The sequence below is a fragment of the Nansenia antarctica genome (genome assembly GCF_963989245.1).
Source record: "Nansenia antarctica genome assembly, chromosome: 18".
Classification (NCBI taxonomy): Eukaryota; Metazoa; Chordata; class Actinopteri; order Argentiniformes; family Microstomatidae; genus Nansenia; species Nansenia antarctica.
In genome coordinates, this window is record NC_137691.1 from 5,343,588 (window position 1) to 5,354,994 (window position 11,407).

An 11,407-nucleotide genomic window follows, 5' to 3' on the forward strand; every position below is an offset into this window, starting at 1 on the left:
AATCAGCCAGCTCGATCTGATCCTGGATCAGAGAATAGAATCGGGATCATTCTGATCCAGATTAAACGTTTTCAACAACTGGGCCCCTGGTGCCTAACTCACTCGAATGCCTTCCCCCCCCCCACCCCCCACCCCCACCACATCACTGTTGAAGTCCTGCCCTGCAAATCACCTCTGTCTGTCATTCTATCTGTCTGTGAAAGTATACCACTATATCCACATATCAATATTATCATCTATCAATATTATCATCTATCAATATTATCACCAGAGACAGGGCAACATGACCGAAGGCCAGACGGCCTGGGTTAGAGTAGGAGAATGTCAGTATTAAATACACAAGTGTTGTTTGAATTTGATCTCTACGTATTGTAAAACGTACTAAGGCCGTTCTGAATATAATGGTCACAAATGTTACATGTTTGTAAGGTTACAGAAGAATTATACCTGCTTATGAAGGTCACTAATGAAGTTTGTATAAATTAGCGCAGAGTTAGCATAGTAGCATTTTAAGGATGACTAGTGAAGTCAACTAAAAGAACCCGAACCCTTTTTAAGTTTGTTGTATCTTGTGGTTGTTATGAAGGCTCAATGAAGTTGATATACGTTACTATAAATATCAATGATACATGCACTTATCTTGTGGTGATGTCAATGAGGAAGGAGTTAAGACTAATAAAGCGGCACTCCTTAACCCAAGGAATGCTGAACCAGGAAGAGAATAGGGACCAGCTAACATGTTATCAGGATGTGTTCTCAGAGTGTTTACAGGTTGTTGAATGATAAAAAAGAAATCATTTTGGAAGATGTTACGGGATACTGTATGTTGTGGAAGATTAAAGATCGTTTAGAGGATATATATTAACGTATGTTAATAACAAATGGAGACATCAGTCTATTCAGTGTATGTCACAAAATATAAGAGAAGCTGTGTTGTTATTTTGCCTAATTTTGTTTTTGGGGATTATACAGAGACCATACATTGCCATGTGCAGATGCCTTGCTTTTTTAAGCCAATTTAGTCACAGGGGAATATGGAAGCTAGACAAATCAGCTTGGTATATGTCATGTTATACGTACACTATTAACAGTTATTCCTTTGAACCTGGAAAGAAAAATCATGAATCTCTTTTGGATTTTCATTTCCATTGTCCATTCTTTCGGTGATGCCATCACGCACTATCATGCAATATAATAATGCTCCATTCCATTTTGTTTTACATCCAATGTTTTTACTGATTGGCATGACCTTGTGTTACAGTACACCTGTTGTTGTTTTAATTGTTTTAATTTCAATGCTTATTGCAGCTACATTGTTTTTTTTGTTTTTCCACAACAACGCATCTGTTAGTTTTGTGGATGTGGATGTTTTCTTTTTCTATTGTGGATTGAACAGGAAAGATGGCGACGTGCATCCTCCCTAGCAGAATAAACATGTTCGCACCTTACGTGTGGTGTCCGTGTCCTTTTCTTGGAATTTATTGTTGTTCACCACCATGCCTGGGGAGGCTAGCTCAACAATCTGGGGGGTATTCCATCAACGTCGCTAAAGGAAAATCCAGGTTATCAATCTTGTGGGATTTATCAAAATAAGCCTTGACTGTCCTTAAGTGACGTTGGTGGAATACCCCCCTGATCACTATTGGCAACTGGTTCATAAACCATCATCAGGACTTTGAATAATAATTGCATGAAAGCGGACACAAAGAAGAACGTTGGCAGTTTCAGAAGCTGAATTCAGTTAAGGGTCATTATTCTCCTGTACTGACTAACTGTCCCCAAGCGGAAAATGACACAGACAGCTGTTGTGATGTCCTGCGAAACGTTCATTTCATTTAACAATACACAATAGTAGAAATAACCAAATGGTATTCCCCCCCTGAAGAGCACTCCCTTTCTAGGAATAAACAACACCTACAACAAGTAGGCAGATTTCTTTCACTCATGGGCATGGAGGTGAACCCTGGAGTGTCCCTCTGTGCCCAATGCAGGAGCCCTCACACTTTGGACATCAGCGCCCCCTAGTGGTTACGTGTCGGACTGTCAGAGAGACGAACTGTTTACTTTTTTTTTTTTGCTGACAATGTGTGTGTTGAAATGCATCATAGATTACGTGTAGATTAGCACATGCTCACAATGCTGGACATGCATTGATAGCCTATATTTGCCATAGATAGTGATCTGCAGAATCTGGCTTCTTCGATGATGAGCTTTTTCATTGAGTCTGAGGAGGAGGAAGAGGAGGAGTTGAGTTGCTACTTTCGTTTCTGCCTTGATCGCAGATGCCAGTAGGGTCCAGAGCTCTGGTAAGTAACCTTAATTAACTAAACAGGGTTAGTTAATTCGTGAGCTTAGAATGATAAGGTTCTATCTCCGTTTAGAATGAGAAGGTTCTATCTCCGTTTAGGGCAGTTCAGAGATATTGAGCGTCAAAGTTTTTACATTCCATTATGTTTTGTGAGATGGAACCTTTGTATTTTATGAATTTCTAACTCAAACATGTCAACATTTTAAAAATAACACCACACAGGCATTACGGTAATAAACACCTAATGGATCAGATTATGTAAAAAAACTCAACGTCACGAATTGTCACCCGTCATTGTCAATAATTGTCAATCAAGAGAAACATCAGCGAAATTCAACTGAACTGAAAAAGTAGCAGGATTTAAAATAAAACAAAACGATCTACTGGCATCATTGGAATATCTAGGGCCCCGTTTCACAAACAAGGTTTAAGATTAATTCTAGACTTCCCCCAGTGTGAAAGCGTGATTTTAGTCCAGGACTAGGTTTATTAAACCTGGTCTGTGAAACCGACCCCTAATGTTTGACTTACTTAAAGTTTCCAGTGAAACGAAAGTGAAACTTGGATCTACTTTGATTCTGTGGTGTTGCGCATGTGGTCATTTATGGATGTCAGATAGTCGATAGATTGTGTGTGTGTGTGTGTGTGTGTGTGTGTGTGTGTGTGTGTGTGTGTGTGTGACGGATGTGATCATTCTTGAAACAGCAAAGGCTTCAAGTGAAAATACCGAGTGGTGAAGCGAAGAGGCAGAACATCATCATGGCAGACAATGAGGATATGGATTGGCAAGTAAGTAGATCAAGGCAGGTGCAAAGTGCAACCCCCTGAGATTGCCCCTGAGATGCCCCTCTGAGCTCCTTTAGAAGGATTCATAGTTTACTTAGTAGTCTAATGGGATGATATCCAAAATATTTCCACTTTGAACTGTGCCTCATGACAATGTCAAATGCATATACCGGTACTATGATGACAATGTATGACAATACTTTGATGGCTGCTCATACCTGGTTAATGTGATCGCTCTATAACTTTGAACTGTGCCCGTGCCTCTTTACACTTGAGCATGCACAATCCAAATGTTTATTCCTCTTTGGTCATGTCCAGGATTCCCCTACTGACAGCAGAGACCAGTATTCCTCAGCTACCAGAGGAGACCAGTCTTTCTCCGCTCCCAGAGGAGACCAGTCTTTCTCCGCTCCCAGAGGAGACCAGTCTTTCTCCGCTCCCAGAGGAGACCAGTCTTTCTCCGCTCCCAGAGGAGACCAGTCTTTCTCACCTCCCAGAGGAGACCAGTCTTTCTCCGCTCCCAGAGGAGACCAGTCTTTCTCCGCTCCCAGAGGAGACCAGTCTTTCTCCGCTCCCAGAGGAGATCAGCATGGCACACCGCTGCCTCCAACTGCAACAAACCCCACTGGGTGGAATCATTCGGTAAATATTCACCGTCTGCACTCACTTCAAAACGTTTTTTTAGGTCTCGTTATTCATGTCCAATAATACAAAAAGGACAATTCTGGTAACTCTCCGCTGTCTATTTTAGGCCCATTCTACTCCCCCGTACCACGATGCAGTGATAAAAAAACAGCCACAATCAGCTTCTGCTCTTGGCTCTATTGAATCCGCCAATGAAGAAGTAAGGAGTTTTCGCAGTACTGGTGTGATAGTGTTCAGTTATGACAAAATTACTATACAGACATCAGTACACCATGATTTAGTCCTCTCGGGTTCTAATCGTTTTTTAAACTAATAAGTAGTTATTCTGAGACTACCCTTTTCAGGAGCAGTTTCTCTGAATTACTGTACCTGTGGTAAGATTACAGTAAATAAGATTGACAATAAATTCATGTTGAATTATCCTTTATCAAGCACTATACATCCGATGAGTCTGATGAAGCAACCCAGGAGAATGTTTCGCGCAAGGCAAAAAGTGGAAGTCGTCTTGTGAGTACATTTTATTTGTCAATAGTTGTGACTATTTGTGTTCAATATTTAAATTCTCTTCTGTAGTAGGCTATAATCAATATATAATAATATCAATATACATTTGCCAACATTAACAGTTGTCTGAGGGACTATCTGAATGTGTATGTGGCGTGAGACATACACTGTCCCTAGTATGAGCAATATTTTCATATTATTAGTATAATCTGTATTTACATATGATTAAAAGTGTCCCTATGTAGCAGGTTTGAGCACCGTATCTGTATGTGTTAGTATCCATCGTCCAATGACGTCACCCTCCCTGAGATCTGAAGTAGCATCGCCCGTGCCAAAACAAACTGTTTTTTGTAGGGTAAGGGTTGCTAGCTACCAGAAGTTAGCTACCAGAAGTGTCGTTAACGGGAAATCGAATCTAGCCTCAGGCAGACAACAGCCTCTGTCACACCAACGAACCTGCTGTTGCTGGCAGGAATGGCTGAGTTTGTATCACTGTCATACTCTGTGTAGCCTCAGCCTGCCTATTCCAAAGAGATGAATGTGGATGATTCTCCTGCTGGTGATGTCACTGGCCCTCCTACACCTGGTAATTCCCAAGCTGCTGGTGGTGAGGTAAGGTTTCATTAACACTTAATCAGCTGTGAGTAAAAAACCAAAGTGTTATATCTTTGCACTCGATCAAATTTCAGGACCCTCCTTTCATGACTTTTCCTAGATATGTGCGTTCCACCACCCGGTATCCTTACATTTTCTAAATCACATCAGCATAAGCTAGTATGAAGCTATTTAGCAGTTTTTCTGTGTAGGAAGCAGGCTAATTTATGAGCGGCCAACTAGTGGTCGTTGTGTGTTAATAGCAGCTTAGCATTGAAAAAGAGGGGGTACTTTGACCCCCGAGGCGGCTCTTTTAGTAGGTAAAAAGGCACGGCTGTTCCTAAGTATCAGTTTCTGCCACTGTCAATTACGGCTCATATTTGTCCGGAGGAGCCAGTGTGAGGCTATCCTCTTCTATCTAGCCCAGGGGTGCTCATTACGTCGATCGCGATCGACCGGTCGATCACGAAGGTAGTGTGGGTAGATCACACGGCATTGGGGGGGGGAAAAAAAAAACATTTTTTTTTTTGAAAAGTAGACGGGGACGCCTCCCGTCTGGACCACACAGGAGAGGGCATCACTCAGCCCCGCGCCGCCTCACAACACACACACACACACACACACACACACACACACACACACACACACACAAGCACACACACACACACACACACACACAGACAGACAGACAGACAGACAGACAGACACAAGCACACACACATGCACACACAGACAGACAGACAGACAGAGACACACACACACACACACACAGACAGACAGACAGACACACACAGACAGACAATGCAGCAATGGCAATATGTTTTATTTGGTTGGTAGATCTTGTTGAGCTGGTAATTTGAAAAGTAGCTCACAAGCCTAAAAAGTGTGAGCACCCCTGATCTAGCCTAATCATCTACTAAGCATTGCAGATGGCTCCCCATCCCCCATAGCCAAAATGTGTACGTTGCTGAAGGTTAAGTCAACACAATAACGGTCGGTAATTCTTTTCAGGAACTGTATCGATCAGAGGAGGACATTCAGCCTTCGGCACCTCCGGACGAGGCCACAGTCTACATCACGGTGGAATGGCCTCGGGCAGAACTACCACAGAAATGGAACTCCATACTCGAGAAATCTCTCCAGTCATGGTTTAATAGCCATGACTTTGGTGTTACAAAACCTTTATGCTCTATCACTTTTCTTCACGTCACTGGATGCTCTGCTGAGGCCAAGATACAACCCTCTTCAGGTTAGAGTGACCTACATTTGCCGACAGTCAGACATGTTCCCTCTTTACACACTTAACACTAGAACAGCCACGGGTGGGGGCATTTGACCAAAACGTTTTTTAGATCTTTGCACTCGATCAAATTTCAGGACCATCCTTTCATGACTTTTCCTAGATATGTGCGTTCTACCGCCCAGTATCTTTACATTTGCAAAATCACATCAGGATAAGCTAGTATAAAGCTATTTTGCCGTTTTTCTGTGTAGGAGGCAGGCTAATTTACAAGACGCGCCAACTAGTGGTCTTTGTGTGTACGTAGCAGCTTACCATTGTAAAGACTACGGTCATTTGGACCCCCGAGGCGGCTCTAATAGTAGGTAAAAAAGGCACAGCTGTTCTAGTGTTAATCTGTGAGGGTATTGCTGAGAGAAAAATAGTCATCATTAATCATTCATTAGTTTTTACCTGTTATTTTCATCTTAAGGTGAATACACACAGATAAAAAAACGATTTAATGATTCATGTTTAAAGTATTTAGGGGCTCAAAGTTAGTGACGATGGTTATTGAAAATGACAGGTTTACTTTTGCAATAACGTGGCCGTTTCTGAGGTATCTTTTACTTCAGAGATAAATGTATTCATCTGATTTTTATTGAAGCCCTGGAAGCTCTTCTGCAGCAGAAAGCGGCGCACCTCAACTTCAGAGACTCAAAGAGCACATCAGCCACTGTACACTTTCACCAGAGGCCAACAACTTCAATGGATCCCCCTCCTCCAACAACACTGCTCACTCTACACAATGTATGTAAAGCAAAGTCGGCTGATTTCTTTCTGTCAATATGATGACCAATTTCTTATTCTAATGATCACAATCAATTCTAATAATCTTAACAATCCAATTTAGCTATTGCAATACTGCTGGTTGCACAGTGCACATCCCTGGTCAATGTGATCACTAGACAAAAATCTATCATATGGTGTCGCGAATAGGTTTAAAATTCTATTCAAAGAGGTCTAAAAAGGTATTAAATTTGACTTGTTGAAACTTGTAGGAACCCTGATTTATCCATTTATTGCATAATTTGTTCTACAGAGTATTGCTGCAGCAGGAAGTCCTGCACAGGAGGAATCTAGCGGGAACGTCCCACTGTTGCAGTACTGCTTCGTGGCTCAGGCCTACAGGAAGGAGATCAAGCGCATAGAGGAGGAGAACGGAGTTGAAATCACGGAGGAAGTTAAAGTGTCCATCAAACCGAAAACCTCAAATCCGCGTCCTAAAAAAGCTTTTGAGGAGTTCTCTGACCTCTTCCGGAAGTGTTCAGCTGATATGGCCTGCCACACCATCCCTCTGAAAGATGCAGATCAAAGAGACCAGATCATGGATACACTGAAGAAGATCCAGTATGAGGAGGCCAAGCTGGTGCTGATTGCGTCCTCCGAAGAGTGCCACTTGTTCGGGCCGAGACCTAAGATTGAGGCCGTTAGGAAGGCATTTGGAGTACATTCCTCAGCTGCTGAAGGATCTGGATTGGGCTTTACAGATATACCACAGAAGATCAGTATGGATATCAAAGACCCACTGTTATTGTTATCCACCGGGCTGTCCATGGACCAGATCCACTGGGACCTGCTGACCGTCACTTTCGGTAAGAAAATAAACGACATCCAGAGTAAATTCGGTGTGGATTTCACGGCGGACTCTTCTCAGGGGAAGGTTAGAGTGAGCGCCAAGCCTAAAAGAAATGGCCGACAGGCCGCCCCCTTGGAGATCCACGCCCTCAGAGCGCTGATGCACCTCTACCAGAGGGTCGCCACAACGACGATGTCCTGCTTTCCGCAGAACCCTAACCAGGAGAAGACCGTAAGGGACAAACTGAAGGAGATCCGTCCTCAACACCCCTACGTCTGGGCAGGGGAACACTACGGCCCCTGGAGGCTGGTCGGCCTACCGGAGCATTTGGGCCCTGCTGTCGAAGATCTGGAGGTGAAGCTGGGTGGACCCGTCTTTAGAGAGGAGGACAAGGAGAAGATCGGGCCGACTGGAGGCTCCAGGTCCAGTGTCGGGGCAACCACGGCGGGAGCAACTGGTGGAGGAAGAGGAGAGACAGCAGGAGGAGGAAAAGGAGAGACAGCAGGAAGAGGAAGAGGAGAGACAGCAGGAGGAGGAAAAGGAGTGACAGCAGGAGGAGGAAGAGGAGAGACAGCAGGAGGAGGAGGAACAGGAGATGATAAAGAGGAGACATGCCCCATATGCATGGATACATTCAAGAAGAAGAAGAAGTTGGAATGCGGCCACGAGTTTTGTAAAGAATGTATACGGCGATCAGTGGAGAGCCTGGGAGCCACCTGTCCTGTGTGTAAGAAAGTGTTTGGAAAGGTGGAGGGAAACCAGCCACAGGGAACCATGTCATGTCATACATGGCCTAACAGCCTACCTGGCTTCCCTGGCTGTGGCACGATAGTCATCAACTATGATATTCCAAGTGGACGCCAAACGGTAAGAGCCTTGAGTTTTGGAGGAATGTATTTTTAATACAACAGATTACTCTACTGTAGGTATTATATTCTTTGCTAATTCTAAACATGGCAATGTGATTAATTAATTAACTCTTATTTGTTATATTTATCATTACATTACCGCGGTGTCCAGCCTCTTATTCCTACACTGATCTGCACCACTGCAGGAGAGACACGAGAACCCTGGAAAGCACTTTTCTGGGGCCACCAGAACAGCTTATCTACCTAACAACGAGGAGGGCAAGGCTGTGCTCCAGCTGCTGAGGAGGGCGTTTGACCAGAAGCTGATCTTCACTGTTGGGACCTCCAGAACCAGCGGGGCAGGGGACACTGTGACCTGGAACGACGTTCACCACAAGACCAGCACCCATGGGGGGCCACAGAGGTGCATTAGCAAATTATGGGCATGGTTATTATTAACCAACCACATGGTCAACATCTTTGCATAGCGTTCATGTGTCGACGTTTACAGGGTATTTCACGCTACTTGGTTGTACATTGTCTTGGGGTAACAACTTGAGATTTCAACCGCACAACCCCTGGTCATCAGTTCAGATGAATTGGCAGAGTTGGCTTAACTCTGGTTTGTGTTTTTCAACAGTTTTGGATATCCTGACCCCGACTACCTAAGCAGAGTGAAGGATGAGCTGAAAGCCAAAGGCATTGAATGACATCAACATGGAACGAGGCCAGGGCAGTGGATGACTAGTCAGTAACTACCGTATTTTCTGGACTATAAGTCGCTCCGGTGTATATGTTAAAAAATGCGTCATGAAGAGGAAAGAAACATTATGTAAGTCCGATCAGGAGCAGCATATAGTTGTCACAAGCCTAGAGCTACAGCGCCCTCTAGCGGCTGTAGACTGTAATGTTTACTCCTTGGTTCATGTCAGTCAGTGTGAATTAACATTTAAAACATGTTAAATTATATATATTTTGATATATAAGTCGCAGGACCAACCAAACTATGAAAAAAAGTGTGACTTATAGTCCGGAAAATACGGTAGTTCAGTTTACATCTGTTTAAAATGGCCCCTCAAACCGAGTTGTGATTAACTGCGGGTGATCCCCATTGCTGCTCTGTAACTGATTATAACTGTTAAACATGTTATGTCTAAATAAGCCTTAGCTTTGTTTAGTATTGCTTCACAAATGACATTTATTTTAGATTTTTGCTTGAGTCTGTAGCAACATTGTAGAGCCACAACAATGTTTCTGGAAAAGTTAAATTGTTGACACTTATAGAATCTACTCCAGAGCTTTCCATTTCTACGTTTGCGTTGGTGTGGTGATTGGATACTGAGAAGAACAAATACAATTATGAAAGCAATGTTTTCTGTTTCAGACTTTTCTGTGCTAATGCGGGGTACACGCATAAGGATTTTCTGCTCGATTTTGGCCCGATTTTCGGATGTCTGAAAACGACAGAAAACGCCCGATTATCAGATGGATCTTAACATTTTCCTATAACAAAATCCTGTGGTGTGAGGTGTGTTAAGAGTCAATCAATTGTCAATTGACTCTCCCGACAGCCTGCTCGGAAAATGGGCTTGGGGAACGACAGATTCCGGACTCTCTAGAGTCTCGTTCCCCAAGCCAGAAATCTCGCGTGAACCCATCCTTTTAATATTGCCTTTAAATTACAAAACAATTAAATTAAGATTATATAATGATTAAAGCACTTTGAGCCGCAACGTTTGCAGGAAAAGCGCTATACAAATAAAGTTATTATTATTATCTAACGTAGTACCCTGACTGACCTGTACGAGACAACCATGTGCGACAGGGCAAATAAAGTGCCCAATAACGAAAAGAAGAAGTCAGCTCGCTTCTTGATTGGCTACGTTATAGTTGGACTCGCGAGCAGGGTTGCCAGATGGAAATGACATTTTCCACCCTAACCACAGTCTGAAACCGCTAATTCCACCAAACAATCTGGCAACCCTATGATTTCTGGTCGTAATTATTGAACACATTTCACATTTACGATTGCCGGCCACGCCCATTTTCCGAGTAGGTTGTCGGGAGAGTCAATTGACAATTGACAATTGATTGACTTAACACACCTCACACCACAGGATTCTGTTATAGGAAAATGTTAAGAGCCATCTGATAACCGGGCGTTTTCTGTTGTTTTCAGCCATCCGAAAATCGCTGAAATCGCAGAAAATCCTTGTGTGTACCCCGCTTTAGCTTGGTTTGTTGACGAGAACACGACAAATCTAAGTTCACAAGCTTGATCTGTAAGCCTACTAGCTAGAGATGTGACGGTGACACTAAACAGATTCATTACAGTCATAACCTCACCAGGTGACTCAAATGAAATCTCAGCAAACATTAAAAGAAGACAAAACTAGCCGATTGTTTTCTGTACAGTTTTTTTTATTTTATTTATAACAATATCTGTTATTTAGTTGTAAAGTACTCCAGCAAAAATTAAAACATTATTCTCTTTCCAGAAGAAAGTTTGAGCCTCCATGCATGTTGTACTATAAAAGCTATGTGTAATTTTTCATTAAAAAATAAGGACTAATTAAAAACAACTTCAATCCAAGAATGCATGTATGATTTTGCAAAAAAAAAAAAGTTTAAGTAAAATTATACTCATCTCTCCTCTCAATTAAAAAAACAGACAAACAAGATGCGACAGCTAAAAAATCTAAATAACACTTGCTGACAGGTAAGCAAAAAATAAGGATTTGTTATTCTAGTTACGTTTGTTTGTGTATTTTTTTTTTTTACATGCATTAAAATATGGCTGATCACCTGACACAAGCAGCATTGTGGGACAGCGGCTGAGCTTAAAGACACGTCAGAGTGACCAG

General features: G+C 42.7%; 1 protein-coding gene across 1 annotated transcript; it reads left to right on the top strand.

Annotated features, from left to right (window-relative positions):
• The first annotated feature begins 3,030 nt into the window (after positions 1–3,030).
• Positions 3,031–11,407, top strand: dtx3lb.2 (deltex E3 ubiquitin ligase 3L b, tandem duplicate 2). Its single transcript, XM_080548532.1, has 11 exons — positions 3,031–3,097; positions 3,629–3,736; positions 3,846–3,938; positions 4,172–4,246; positions 4,754–4,855; positions 5,849–6,086; positions 6,724–6,866; positions 7,159–8,152; positions 8,273–8,562; positions 8,750–8,967; positions 9,184–11,407. Exons 1-11 carry the CDS (start codon positions 3,068–3,070, stop codon positions 9,251–9,253), a joined length of 2,361 nt encoding a protein of 786 aa, XP_080404658.1. The 5' UTR covers positions 3,031–3,067; the 3' UTR covers positions 9,254–11,407.

Bases quoted from the DNA above. Each gene is read 5' to 3' on its own strand.
- dtx3lb.2 (XM_080548532.1), top strand. From the start codon at position 3,068: ATGGCAGACAATGAGGATATGGATTGGCAA. The intron at 4,856-5,848 runs GTAAGGTTTCAT...AATTCTTTTCAG, and splicing joins CCCAAGCTGCTGGTGGTGAG to GAACTGTATCGATCAGAGGA. The intron at 8,968-9,183 runs GTGCATTAGCAA...GTTTTTCAACAG, and splicing joins ACCCATGGGGGGCCACAGAG to TTTTGGATATCCTGACCCCG.